The sequence below is a fragment of the Cupressus sempervirens genome, chromosome 5, assembly GCF_028749045.1.
Source record: "Cupressus sempervirens isolate cs-2001-9-10 chromosome 5, ASM2874904v1, whole genome shotgun sequence".
In the NCBI taxonomy this organism is placed as follows: domain Eukaryota; kingdom Viridiplantae; phylum Streptophyta; class Pinopsida; order Cupressales; family Cupressaceae; genus Cupressus; species Cupressus sempervirens.
The window spans coordinates 539,114,201-539,130,134 of record NC_143122.1 but is presented as its reverse complement, the minus strand read 5'-3'; the positions used below and the strand labels follow the sequence as shown (position 1 = coordinate 539,130,134).

At 34.2% G+C, this 15,934-nt stretch overlaps 1 protein-coding gene across 8 annotated transcripts in view; it reads right to left on the bottom strand.

Moving 5' to 3' along the window:
- Positions 1-15,934, bottom strand: part of LOC149557071 (tRNA/rRNA methyltransferase (SpoU) family protein) — a 332,528-nt gene that overhangs the window by 301,847 nt on the left and 14,747 nt on the right. For all 8 annotated transcript variants that reach the window (XR_016364835.1, XR_016364836.1, XM_089831747.1 and 5 more), the window contains exon 2: positions 7,831-7,930. Coding sequence is in view for 6 of the 8 variants with exons in the window: in XM_089831747.1 (XP_089687873.1) it covers positions 7,831-7,930 (100 nt within the window). In the remaining 2 variants the exon portion in view is untranslated. The remainder of the gene's footprint in view (positions 1-7,830; positions 7,931-15,934) is intronic.

The following is a 15,934-nucleotide window of genomic DNA, read 5'->3' as shown; positions in this document are numbered from 1 at the left end:
AGCCATTGCCAGATAGGGCGATGGAGAAAAATATTAACATATTCACAGCCAAAGACTACATGAGGAAAATTTATTAGGCACTAAGGAAGTGATTTGTTTATTATAAGAATCTCATGGGCGGTTGCATTTTCATATTATATTGAAGGTTTTAAATTTGTGACAAATACAACCTTCAGTGGAGAGAATGATAATCATGGCAGCAAGCACGGTGAGGAAGAATTGAGACAAGAGATACATAATCAACGAGATAGAAAACTTGAGCAATAAGTTATTAAAGGCTGCGATTATTAAATGGGAATGTTAAGAACCAATCATAAAAAATAAAAAAATTTAAAAAAATGAAAATCATATGGCTATGACCCATCTACTATGTCTTCAAGAGAACACTCATGATCGAGAAAAGTTGTTCCAAATTGATCTTCTTTATATTTTGTTCACTTCTTTGGTTGGTACAATTCTATCTCCCACGTAGAGGAATAGAAAGCTATTGAATCTGCAAGTCTATGCCAATGAAAGGGGCAGCCTAGCCTTGGCGAATAGTAGGGATGCCCTAGACCTAGTTCCTACTGGTGCTCGTATGATGGTTGTTGATTGAGAAGTTCTTGATAAGGATTATGAAGTTTGAGAACAAAATAGGCAAAGACGAGTGATCGTAGAGGATTATAAACTCGTGGTATGTTTTGGCCATCTATTACCAACTATGTCAGATATGAAGTCTATCATATATGATGAGATGCAAAATATGTTCAATAATATAAGAATGGGAATCTAACATTGTAAGGGGCAATGATAACCAATGTTCTATTCCCATTTGAACAATCCTTATATGGGAGCAGAAAAGACGTACTCAAATTGTTTGACAAATTCTTACATGGAGGCATTTCCTGATTTGATGAGTATTTATTATCCTCAGATATTGCATGTATCTACTCATTGTAGTCTCTCTCTTATTTTGTATTTCTATAATTACTATAAAGAGCTATTTGCCTTGATCCTTTCCTTTGTCTCTGAGGATGTTCTTGCAAGAAAAGAAGATTGGTACATTAGGCATGCTACCAAATATTGTGCAGACTCAATCTTATGATAGTAGCTCCAAAGAAGCTATTATTTAGGATTCACAAATCATCTAATGATTAGGTTGGATAATGTGAGTTTCTTGAAGCAAATATCCTTGATGATTGAAATTATGAGAGGGAGTCTGACAGTTCATTAGAGGCAACCTTGGAGAAAGAGAGGGAGCATAAAATAAAAATGCTTAAATCAAACTTTTGGATGATATTGGTTCAGGAGGAGTAGAGCTTGTTGATGGATTCAACACTAGTCAGAAACTATAATAGCTAAAGGACTATGATTCATGGGATAGAGTCTCATGTATGTAGGCTGGAAGGCTTTATGCTATCAGGATACCCATTGAACTAGGGAAGCATGACATGACTTGCTTCCAAGAGGTTAGAAGGATGATAACAATTTCATAGGAAGTCTGACACTTCATCGGAGAGAACCTTGTGCTAAGAGGTCAGAAAAGTTGATATCAAACTAAGAGGGAGAAACCTTATTCTCTAATATGTTTTCTGGTGAATGTTGTGACAACACCACATGACAGTATTCGTGGAGACTTCATGCGAACTTTTGATGTCATACATGTATGAGCTTGTCCCCTATGTACATCATGAAGTGACGACTTCTAAATGATTATCACTTGTATCAGGAGAAGCTGTTGTAAAGTGACGTCCTTACAATAACTTGTAGCATGATTCATTTTTGTGCAATTGTTTCATGTAAAGGCTTTATCTTATAAATCAACAACTAGGCGTTTGATATCATTAATTTGATGATCTACAAGTTGCTTGTATAGATATATTTTCGGTACTTGGTGAATATCTTGCCTTGATATTCTGATAGGCCATTACCACATTGAGTACTTTGTGGATATCATTTAGTTGATGTTCTGATAGGCCATTACTCAAAGTAATTGGTGAATATCATTTGATTGATATTCTGATAGGCCAATGCTCATGTTACCAAATATGATATCAAATAGAAATTCATGAATATCATATACTGATATTCTGATAGGCAAATACTTATATGATATCATATACTGGAAATCTTTTGATCAAAGATTTCCTATATGTATTATTTTTGAAATATTACCTATCGTGTAATATCTATGTGTTTTATCCTTCTTCATTAAGAGGGAGTGTTAATGTTATAATTCTATCGGATAAATTATATTATATATATGAGATATATAATATATGAAAAAATTATATATGGAATAATTAACTTATATTAAGAATGATATATATATATATATATATATATATATATATATATATATATATTGAGAATATATTAATTGTGTTATAACTATAACTAATGTAAGTTAATATATTAAAGAGACATGTCTCTTTAAGAGGCATGCCTCTTTATATCATATATATATTCATTCGAATAGTAACTTGGAACACACATAAATATCCACAAGTGCTATTACAAGTTACAGATCTATTTCACTAACAAACATGAACTCTTAAATAGAAGTTTACAGATGCTAGTTATAGCATGAACAAAAAAGCAAGGTTGTCTTAATAAAAATACCATTGATAAATAGAACTAAAAGAGCACACTACAAAGAAACCCTAGATGACCATTAACTAGAACTAGCTAAATATAGCGAGATACTAAAAACATTATAATACTCTGTCCTCTCTTCTCAGAAACTAAATAATAATAAGTCTTTAATGATATATATATATATATATATATATATATATATATATATATATATATATATTGAGAATATATTAATTGTGTTATAACTATAACTAATGTAAGTTAATATATTAAAGAGACATGTCTCTTTAAGAGGCATGCCTCTTTATATCATATATATATTCATTCGAATAGTAACTTGGAACACACATAAATATCCACAAGTGCTATTACAAGTTACAGATCTATTTCACTAACAAACATGAACTCTTAAATAGAAGTTTACAGATGCTAGTTATAGCATGAACAAAAAAGCAAGGTTGTCTTAATAAAAATACCATTGATAAATAGAACTAAAAGAGCACACTACAAAGAAACCCTAGATGACCATTAACTAGAACTAGCTAAATATAGCGAGATACTAAAAACATTATAATACTCTGTCCTCTCTTCTCAGAAACTAAATAATAATAAGTCTTTAATGATATGTATATATATATATATATTGAGAATATATTAATTGTGTTATAACTATAACTAATGTAAGTTAATATATTAAAGAGACATGTCTCTTTAAGAGGCATGCCTCTTTATATCATATATATATTCATTCGAATAGTAACTTGGAACACACATAAATATCCACAAGTGCTATTACAAGTTACAGATCTATTTCACTAACAAACATGAACTCTTAAATAGAAGTTTACAGATGCTAGTTATAGCATGAATAAAAAAGCAAGGTTGTCTTAATAAAAATACCATTGATAAATAGAACTAAAAGAGCACACTACAAAGAAACCCTAGATGACCATTAACTAGAACTAGCTAAATATAGCGAGATACTAAAAACATTATAATACTCTGTCCTCTCTTCTCAGAAACTAAATAATAATAAGTCTTGAGCATACTTCTCGAACAATATGATTTATAATGGTAATTGTATGATATTACTTGTAATTAACTTATTAACATGCATAAATAGGGAATAAACAATGTTGCACATACCAGTTACAGGGATATGCTTAAATTGTTTTATAATTTAAAAGTTTGCTTCTGGTAAATATGAATTACCTTCTTATTTCTCTGATGATTCCATTAGGATGATTCTTGATCCCCTTTAATATGTTATGATGGGATATGAACAGGGGTTGCCACCTTTTATTAGCAAGTAAATTGCACCCTTTCCCTTTAACAACTGTTAATATCATGGCAATTACTCTTTAGTAATAATTGCTGCCTAACAAAATTAATATCTTTAATGAAGATCATTGCTCTCTATTATCTTCTCAATCTCAGAGAGATCTATTCCAAGGAATTAAGGAAGAAGGAAGAAGTGGACATCCTTTCTTGTGAGCTCACGAATACTAAGGACATCCTGGAGGCTACCTTGGCGGCATTTCATGAGGCATAAAATCAGATTGTTGAATTCAATCAGGAATTAAATTTGGCACGTTCTACCTTGACCTCAACATTCAAATGTGAGGTTGGCGGTGATGATAGCGAGAGGGTTCATCAACATGGACATGTCTCATCCACATTCAGTGGGCATATAGTACCGTACGATGAGTCATTGACTGAGGGAGAGGTTATGCATTGTGACTATACAGTGAGGAGTGCTCATTACAATTTGATCCACACATGGATTTGATGAGGCACAAGTGTAGATTGGCTCAAAGTTGGTATAATCCACTATGGGATGGAGGTATGCCATCTCCGGAAGAAGGGATTAGAGGTTGCAAATATCCGACACAAGTGATTTTGGGAGAGTACTTATAGGGGCACTAGTCAATTTATCATTATTGCGATACATATCTGAGAGGGTTGGATAATTCTATATCACGGATACAAGGTTACAAAGTGATTATGTTGTCAATTTCTATAACTTGGGTTACTTGCAGAGTCAGCACACCCGTTGAGGTCTTGCAAAGGTTGGATGCAATTGTGGAGTTGCAGGTTCTTTTACAGCCCGTTTGGTAGCTGGAATTGAGGTTGAATTTGTTGTCCTACATTTTGTCACCACAAAATGTAGTTAACAATACGAAACTTTTTCAACTTTGTTTGGCATTTATCTAAAATAATTCATTATTTAATTGGCCAACATTGATTAACCAATTGACCCCAATTTGCATAATGAATCCTTTTACTAAAGGCTTTAACTGGCGCTTTAATTATTCATCTACCTTATATCCTTCATCCTTCATTGGCGTTAATCGATGGCCTTTGCATTCACCGCTGGAGTGCGCATCCACCGGTTCATGAGATATGTGTTCAAATTTCCTTAGTGTTTACACAAAATCGAATGTAATTTTCTTCATTATCATGGAAGCCTCCCTGTACACTTCTCCATTTATCGACGTGTTGACTCCTTCCTCTATCGTATTTTATAGACCATAATTTGCAGCATCAAATCTCCTCATCCACACGGGTTCATTAAACCTGCAACAAATACATAGAAGCGTTAGATAGTACTCATCAAACATTAGCCAATATTCAATAATACTCCAGCTTCAACAAAATACGGGCGGCAAAGTCTCTTGGGCAATCACTCTTCAGCAACCGGAACTCATGCTCTCCTTCAGTATTTGTTTCCAGGTTGGGTTTCAAAAATGATCTACTCCATGCTTCATCAATAAATTTATGTCTTTGCTCAATCTTGCCCCTAAAAAATATATTCAAATAGTCTTTGTAACAGCTTGATTCCTCAGGACTTCATGCTTTATACTCACGTTGTCTTGGCCCTGGTCACTCTCTTTAGACGTGGATGAAAAGAAGGCTCTGTTTGGAATCCCTCTGAATAATAATCCCTTTGCTGTAGCAGTGCTTGGACAGATAGGAAGAAATACGACAGTGCATCCTCCAGTCTTAATTAAAAAATCACAAAAGTACAATACCAATTCTTAATTTGACTCCATATACTATAGAAAATATTAATGAGGGGTCTCCAATGATTGCTTGTGTTTGTCATTCCACATACCTGATGCTTTTAATCTTTTTGAAATGCTTGATATTACTTTAGTATTTATTTCCCCTTTCTAATATCCTTTTAATACTGTTGCTTTTATTCCATTAACTGATGTATAATTGATCAAAGGCCTTTCATTCTGATGTTTGCATACCTTTAGTTTTCAAAACTCCATATCATTGCTTCAAGAAGGGGCTTTACTCAGGATACATAGACCAGTATATACAGTTGCATCTGCTAGCACTGATGGCAGATGCTCCAACATAAAATATTTCAGTTGGCACAATTGACTGATACAGCCAGCTCCTTGGCAAATGCTGCCCAATCGTCATCTGATGTTTCTGTGACAAATGGTATTTGAAGGACGTATATTTCCATATAATATCCATTTATATTTTGCTAACACCATCTACAGAATCTGCAACTTAGAACCTAGGAAGGCTTCAAGCATAATTAATGATATTATTTTGTGAACCTCCAGCTCTTTGTAAAATTCACAACAACCAAAATACTAAGCCATATGAGAAAATCAATAAAACATAGTAACTCTTTATACAAGATTAGAATGAATTAACTCTTATGACACATGATTATGCTGCAGTAGTGCTTCAATTCATCATTATGGACACGTATATTGCTCCATGATTAAGCCCAGGTATGATAAGTAGACATTCACTGCAAGGATATATGAAATCAATAATATTTTCTCATTAAACTATCTCTGTCCAGCGAGCCCTGCATATGAACATAAATCTCTGAATCCCTTCTCCGGATTCATATTTGCTCATTCTTCAAGATCGAAAACGGAGACTAGAATTTTGGGCTCCATCAAGTCGGACAGAGCATCAGCTTTGAGGTAGATCTGGGGTCCATGCATTTGGTTCTAGCATACAAATGTAGATTTCTTGTGGGTAAGCAATCTTTGGGAAGGGAGAACTATCATGTCCCCTTTTCTAGGTCAGTGAGTTTCATTGTGTTGTTAGCCCATTTTGCCTTGGTCCTATGAGCTAACCAGTTACTCTTTGAGATCAATTCAGTTTTTGGCCTAGGCAATTTCAGTTGTTGCCGATCGAAGTTGTTTCAGTGGGGTTTCCGAATACTTACTATTTTTAGTAAGTCGGCAAGCTTGGCATTCGTGACATTTCAAGGTTGAACTAGGAGCCTTTGGTTGAGACCTTTCCGGCAAGCTATCACACATGCACACTTGAGTCCATATGATCAGAGATTTTAATGCCTAGAGATTTAAGTGATATATTAATAAAGTGACTTATAACTTAACTTCTATTAATAATGTCACATTATTATGTATGAGCACTTAATTTTCCTTAGTGGGGAAAAAGTATTATTTTTAAAAGGAATTAAGAGATAGAAGTGGGGAATGTGAAGGGTCACCAGGTTGTGTTTAAAAGATGGAAGAGCTCATTTCCTCATACTTAGTTTCATGATTTGGACTTTATTTTCTCTCTTGGAGAGCTATTTAAAAAGCTTTTAGCTTTCAACCAGTTTGAGGAGGGGAATCCTTGAGCTCGGAGGCAGTGGGCCGAAACCCATTGTCTTGCTGTAGATATCACACGGGTATCTCACTTGTGCTTTAACATTTATTTCTTTGTTACCAATCTAACTATATTTCTATGTTTAAGATTGGTTATTACGTATTTGGTTGTGGCATTGTAAAGCAATACTATTTTTAGAATATATATATGTTTAGCTAGATTTTGATATTTGTTGTATGAATGGGAAATCTTTACATGCATATCTGTTGTTAAATTATTGTATTGTGTTTTTGAGTTATTTTGGTGAAAATATCCAGTTAGGGATATTACAGTAGTCTATTTGAGTCCACCAATTCTCATTAAGAATTAGTTCTCTGATGTTATTTGCTCTATCTATACATTCGAGATTGCCTCCATAGATTGTCAAACATTCACGAGCCTTTTAAGAACAATGTAGTGTGTGGCAATGGCATGTTCAATGATATTTTATTTGTCAAGGAGACACAATGGTTCATCCACAAAATGAGCTTGTTCATCTATTTGATTATGTGATTAGGGCGATAATGTGTTTCATAAACAAACACAACTGCCATTGAAACTTCAAATATAAAATCAGAAAAAACAATAAGTTAATCTATTTATCAAGCAAACAAGTACCTGGTTTCTTGAAAAGATGAGTCAGCACTGAAATGAAAGCCATAAAGAATTTGAGCTCTTTTTCATCCAAGGTACATTGAAGGCCCTCCTTAAGATGATCCTATGAAATAAACAAGTAATCTCAAACTTCAAGAGCAACTCAAAATGCTAACAGCTCTATGTAATAAAAGCAAACAATAAAACTATTTACAAAACATAGTATATGTCAACCTCAATTTTCATCCACGAGAAAGTAACAAAATATTTGAAAAAATGAAAGCAAACTAGCAATCCTCATTGTGCTTCAAAAGGTGATAAATATGGCACTTTGATCTCTCATCATGTAGCACAAGTTCCGAGGCATCAGCAAAATTATAGTTCACTTACAACTAATAAAAAAGTTTGAGGTAAGGTTTTTGGTCACTAGTAAATAAGACTTAAAATGAAATCTCACTGCAAGCAGGACAAGTAAACTATAGGTTTCACTAATTATCCCAACACGTTTTCTTTTGCCTATGATTTGAAATCACCAAGTTCCTTTTCATAACAAAAGATAAGTGTAAATTGCTGCATATATAAGGTATAAAGTCACTACATAACAATATATGTGCACACATAACAACTTCTTAATTTTAAGAGCCAAATGATTTATTAATAAATTTCCTGTGTTTCCCAATGATCTAGGATAGAGACTCCAAGAAACATAGAAACACGTTTCCCAAATGACAGGATGGGAGGCATTATTCAAAGAAGGCGGAGCACTATCATTTAAAAATAGGGCAATTGAAAAAATGTTAAAGTTAAATCATTCAATATATTATGAGTTGTTTCTCATACTCATTATAGAGCTGTACTATGTAACACCAAACTCAAAATAAGAATTCCCATGAAAGTCAACATGCAAGTGAAAGTGGGGCAAAACAATGTATTCTATCGTGTATCTTATGCTCTTAAAGCATGTAATGTCCCCAATTTTGGCAGGTCTACGCAGTTGATGGATTTAGCTCATCATAGCGACCCTCGTGAGCTGACAAGGTGTTTTGGGGGTCTCATAAGTGGACTTACTATTTTTAGTAAGTCTATTTTCGACGGTTGCTATTTTTGGTAGTGCAATGGCTGGCTTCACCAATTGGTTGCCACCTGCAATTAATAAAGTAATAAATTGCATGAGCTCTTATTTATTTATTAATCGTTGAGTTGCATTATTATAATAATTTTCATATTATTATAATAATGACTTCAAGAGATATTTCTAAAAAGCAAGTTGGAAAATTTCTAGTGTTGAGTTCTTTTGGGAAACTTCCATAATTTATGAAGTGGAATTTTAAGGAAATTTTGGCCAACGAAAGCTTATAATTGAGAGCTCATTTCATTGGGAAACCACGCTTGAATATTTATTTGATTTTGTGCCTTTGCAGCTTTTTCCTGGGTTCTTAACTGTATACCCTTGCTGATATATAAGGGTTGGAAATACTTTGCAAATGAGCTACTAAGTTATAGCTAAGTTTGCCCAACTTCTCTACAGTCATCACTGTATCTGATGAGTGTTTTCATTCCACTGCTGAAGTATAGAGGATCTAATATTTGTTAGATAATCTCCTATTGTATCCCTCTGGCTAAGGAGAGAACGGTGGACATCTCCAAATCGCAGGAATTCAAATTGCCTGGCAGCTACAAATTTTGATTCGGGAGAACAATTGACTTTCTACGGACAAAATTTTTGGTATGGCAGTGTTTGTGAAGTCAAAGTTGTGCTCGTAAAGACAACATTGCATCTTGGAGACTGCAAACGGCTTGATACCAATCCTGTGTCCATTTTACCTAGCTACTAGATGTGGAGTTACTACTTGCGGATGCTCATTTGGAGGTCACACATTCATCATGTGCTTCCGTATTGGTGAAACACTTGCTTTCCAGGTGCCAATGAATTAATTGTTATGCTGATATATGTTTGTCCAAAACATAATGCAAAGTATATCTTCAGTTTCAGTCGGATTATCTATTTTGTCTATTTTTTATTACTTGAAGTTTGTTGATTTATATTTACAAACGAATATTACATACCAAAATTAGAGAACTTTGAAAGAATTGCAAAAACGATAAGAAGTGCAGAATTGTAGCCAGCTTAGGTCTTTACAGTGGTATGTATTTTATTAAAAAATCAAAAAATCATCCAAACATATAATAATATCAGTTTTTGCATCAATATAACGGTTTGGGCCAAGTCAAGGTCTTTACAGTGGTATCAAAGCGGTTTCCTGCCAGGCTGCAGGAACTAGGCTCAATTATTATTTTGGTCGGTGCTTACTTCTGAGATTGTCAGATAAATTTGTGATTGATATAGTGACATGGATGGTGACAGAAGATTCATTCCAGGTAGATATTATACTCGCAAAAGGCGTACTTCTTCGCCTAGGGATGCAGAATCTGAGGTAATGGGGGTAAGTGTGTGTGATGATATATCTACAACTACTTCTGTGATAAATGAGCCATCTAGTGAGGCACTTAGCAGTACTACCTTAGATGTTCAAGTGTGTGTTGTTGATAGTATGCATGTTATTGATTTTGAGGTTGATGATCACTCACCTAAGTGGAGCTGGGCTAAATTTACACCATCGGCAGATACAATTCAGTTTCCTATAGTGGCAGTCGGTGGTGTTTCTATATTTTTCGATTCTGATGAGTATGTGGGCGTTGTCGATACATGGAGGTGAGTGCATTTGTTGGGAACAACAAAGAACCATATACTGCACCTAGTTCTCCTGTGGCTTCATCTTTTATAGGGGTTACTAGAGATGATCAGGATTCTAATGAGGTATATTTTATGGGGACTCTGTACTACTTCATCTTTGTGTAGGATTCGTATGTTGCGTAGAAGTTCGATGATTGGGTTAGTGGGGAGGACATATTAAGACCTTCTATGGATTTGACTACAGGTGACACTTGGGCACAAGTGTTCGATGTTATCTTGCAGGTCATGCAGGTCATGTTATTGGTTCTATTGATGGTTTCGGCATTTTGTTGGCTCAGTGAGGACAAGGACATCACTTGTTTCTTATGGGATCCTGGTGGAAGTTTTTGTATGATGTTAGATTGCTTGAGGACAAGCAATCTTGGGAAGGGAGGACTGTAATGTCCCCAATTTTGGCAAGTCTACACAGTTGATGGAGTTAGCTCATCATAGTGACCCTCGTAAACTGACAAGGTGTTTTGGGGGTCTCAATTGTGGACTCACTATTTTTAGTAAGTCTATTTTCAACAATTGCTATTTTTGGTAGTGCAGTGGGTGGCTTCAACAGTTGGTCGTCACCTACAGTTAATAAAGTAATAAATTGCATGAGCTCTTATTTATTTATTAATCGTTGAGTTGCATCATTATAATAATGTTTATATTATTATAATAATGACTTCAAGAGATATGTCTAAAAAGCAAGTTGGAAAGTTTCTAGTGTTGAGTTCTTTTGGGAAACTTCCACAATTTCTGAAGTGGAGTTTTTAGGAAACTTTGGTCAACGAAAGCTTATAAATGAGAGCTCATTTCATTGGGAAACCACACTTGAATATTTGTTTGATTTTGTGTCTTTGCGGGTTTTTCCTGGGTTCTTAACTGTATGTCGTTGCTGATGTATAAGGGTTGGAAATACTTTGCAAATGAGTTGCTGAGTTATAGCTAAGTTTGCCCAACTTCTCTACTATCATCACTATATCTAAGGAGTGTTTTCATTGCACTACTGAAGTATAGTGGATCTGATATTTGTTAGATAATCTCCTACTATATCCCTCCGGCTAAGGAGAGAACGGTGGACATCTCCAAATCGCAGTAATTCAAATTGCCTAGCAGCTGCAAATTCTGATTGGGGAGAGCAATTGACTTTCTGAGGACGGCATTTTTGGTGTGGCAGTGTTTGTGAAGTCAGAGTTGTGCTCGTAAAGACAACGTTGCATCTTGGAGACTGCAAACAGCTTGATACCAGTCCTGCGTCCATTTTACCTAGCTGTTGGACGTGGAGTTACTACCTATGGATGCTCATTTGAAGGTCACGCATTCATCCTGTGCTTCCGTATTGGTGAAACACTTGCTTTCCAGGTGCCAATGAATTAATTGTTATGCTGATATATGTTTGTCCAAAGCATAATGCAAAGTATATCTTCAGTTTCAGTCGGATTATTTATTTTGTTTATTTTAAATTACTTGAAGTTTGTTGATCTATATTTACAAATGAATATTACATACCAAAATTAGAGAACTTTGAAAGAATTGCAAAAACGATAAAAAGTGCAGAATTGTAGCCAGCTTAGGTCTTTACAGTGGTATGTATTTTATTAAAAAATCAGAAAATCATCCAAACATATAATACTATCAGTTTGTACATCAATATAACGGTCTGGGCCAAGTCGGGGTTTTTACAAAGCAAGTGAGAACAAAATGGAGTATGTAGACTTAAACCACAATGCATGGTGCTAATCATCAAACATTAATAGGACCCCATACTTGTATCATAAAGTATGGATCAAGAACTCAGTTCTGCACACATTTCTTGAAAGGTCATCTAGGTACAGATATGGGATTTGTTTATATCCAACCTTTTGGTCAAGCCTAAACCCACAACTAGCTTTAACATGACAAATCAAAGAATCATCACTGAAATATCATGCCCAGGCTTAACCTGAAAGGGTCAGATTAAGAAGAGGAATCCAGTTTGGTAAATAAATAATAATGACGTATTATATGTATAGGCATTCTGTGATGCAAAATGGTTTTGATGGGTTCCGAGTTTTAGAAGAGGAGAATGGTAGTAACAGTTCCTATTTAGGATACAGTAATACACTCATCTGGCTGAAACAACCAGTCAGAAATTGTAAATTGTTCCCAAAGCAACATTTGCACAAGAGATGAGCTATATACATCAAATTGAACATTAATTCAGAATGAAGTAAAAAAAACTTCAAAAATTTTGAAATCTAGGTCTGTTGAAAAATTCAATCACTTTTTATGCCTGTGACCTTTCAGATCAAGTAATATCATCTCTGCCTAATCCAATCAAGGCTAACCCTCAATGCATGATAAAATGCATCAATTCATGATTTTTCTGAAAAAATCAGTTACTGCTACAAGGTTTCTAAATATTTCTAGCATCAACTTCAAGAGTCTTATCATTATTTTTGGTTCTTGAAGTTGCATGCAGGGTGTATAGTTATTAGTTACTGAAGGTTGATATACATTCAGTAGCTGAAAATTAAAGGAAGTTTATTCTCAATATCAGTTACGAATGGTACTGGCATTCACTGCATAAATTTATTTGCTATCTCAAGGGAAAATCTTTTCTGTCCAAAGCTCTGTTTCTGTGCTTGTCTCTAACCACAACAGAATTCTTCTTTTTTCCTATTCTTTTAAATGTTTGGTTCAGGCTTCATATGGGGTGTAGCCAGCTCCACACAGTCAAGGAACATCAAAACATCCCCAGCCATCCCAATGACAGCCGAAAATCTTGAGACATTGACTCACCCTTTGGCTCCTACCACTTTCTCATAAAAATTTCAAGGCATCCCCAAAACATGTAGGCAATGGGGTCGCCCAGAAAGGACTTGGGGATCCCCATGTAACATAGAAAAAACATAAAAAACCGTTGAGATTTCATGTGAAGTCAATTGATAGGTAAAATTGGTTATGATCATGTGAAATGGGAAGTTGGGTCATCATTATAATTTCGTATGAGGATGACATGTTAGTTAATCATTATTATTGTTATCTTGAAATCTTGGAAAGATGAAGTAATATGGTGGTAGCCATTATGATAATTTATGAATAATAATTTGTTATAGTAATTGTGATTATATTGAGAAATATGATATGTTGAAGTAACTAGGATCGTTTCTGCAAATGTATTTTCATTGCCATTGTAATTGATGATTTTCAAATGCAAATTTGGATCTTATATAAATGTGAAAGGAGGAGACATGTCTCTATAGTTAATCACCATTCAGTTTATAAACAAATATATGTATAACTCATCTTTAACATATAATATTATATTACATTATTATATTATTATATAATAACATATAATGCATAATATATAATACATATTATATTACATATATCATATATATATTATATATATAAGATATATAATGTATAATATATATTATATATTATATTACATATATAATATATATTATATATATAAGATACTTATCTTAAGGACAATTTATCATCAATGAGGTAGCTTAAATAAAATCAATCCAACAAACGCTACAACAAAGTCATAGACATACATACATACATACATACATATATATATAATTCTTATCAGTAACATGAGACATAAAACAATATTCATATAAATCATGAATACAAATACTCAATATAATGAGTATATCACTTCGACTGATGCTATACTTTAACACTCCCTCTTAGCAAGGGAGAAGTAACAAAAACATTTTATGAGACATCAGAATTAAGGATATCTATACACAACATATTATCCGACTTTAACACTCTGAAATAGTGACATGTCAAATAACTACAATCACAATGTTATGAACACTATCATAACATATATTATGATCTCTAATTGTCCGAAACAATATCTAGAGTAATCATAATGGATATGTTATCTATAATCTCTAATTGTCCGAAACAATATCTAGAGATGTCCATGATAACATAATAGATTCGTTACCTATGATCTCTAATTGTCTGAAACAATATCTAGAGATGTCCATGGTAACATAATGGATTCGTTATCTATGATCTCTAATTATCCGAAACAATATCTAGAGATGTCCATGATAACAAGCCTGTTATTTGCAAGATCGTCATTTTACAAACAATTACCTTTTGTTTGTTCATTATCATGGTGTCCAGCAAAATGTGACCCAAAGAACCATGATAACAGGTCTACCATTTACAATAACGTCATCTTATAATGGTTACCTTCTATTTATATGTCAATGAAAGATCGTCACCTTTCATTACATATCATATGTGAAATAGTAACTACCATGAACTTAGTCATAGGGTGGTACAAAGGGTTTTCACCTTATACTTCTCTCTCATAGAGGAGAGCACATTATAAAGAATTTCTCTTAGAACTTCTCCTCATAGAGAAGATATAATCCACAAAGAATTGCATCTCAAAAAATTCCTCCCTCTGAACATCGATCCTGCGTAGTCAGGTCCTCTTGTTACTTCCTCAAAAACTCTTTTTACCCAAGGATGCCTGTCAAACTCATCACTCCCTCGTGATATACATAAGAGTAGGCCCAAAAAAATCATGCAGTCATGCACATGTATTTCTAGACTCCCTCTTACTATCAATCTTCTAAGCTCTTGCGTTGCCTTAGAAGAAGAGTCATACTCCCTCTTAATGTAGAAGTATCTCATAATCTCAATCATCAAAGATGTTTGCTTCAAGAGCTTCAATTTATCTTTCTTGATCATCAGGGTCTTTGGAACTACTAAAGTACCAACCTTCTTTTTCTGTATGAATATCCTCAACATAAGGGAAAAGATCAAAGATAATAACCCTTATAGTATGTATTGAATTACAAATAAATGAATAGATAAATGTAAAAGATACAAGTACTTATCTACCCATGAGGGTCATGGAATATCTCCTTTTCTAAGGATGGTTCAAGTGGGAATGAAACATTGCCTATTATTCCCCCCTACAATGTAAAACTTCCCATTCTTATATCGTTGAACACTTTTACACCACATCAATTTTGACGCCTTCTTTCTTATTTCCAACTTGCTCTTTTAATCCATTAAAGCTCCAAACATTCATTAAGCTTAATAGTAGAAGCTAACACAAACTCGTCCAGAATACGCCAATATCATGATTGAGTATGATTGTGCTACTTGAATGACTCTACAACTCGTACATCAAGTTTCATTTATCGAGGAGAGACTCATAGATAGTTTAATTAAAGTCACAACTTTCTTATGATGTACACAAGGGATAGGCCCATTCACATAGTTGCATGAATTTTGACGCCTTCTTTCTTCTAAGACACGCTTGAAGAACAAGCCGCTGCTCATGTGGAGGGGCCCACCGAGGCCAGTTGGCATGAATTTCAGTCTTCTTAATTGTTACAATTTATCGATCACTGAAGATTCCGT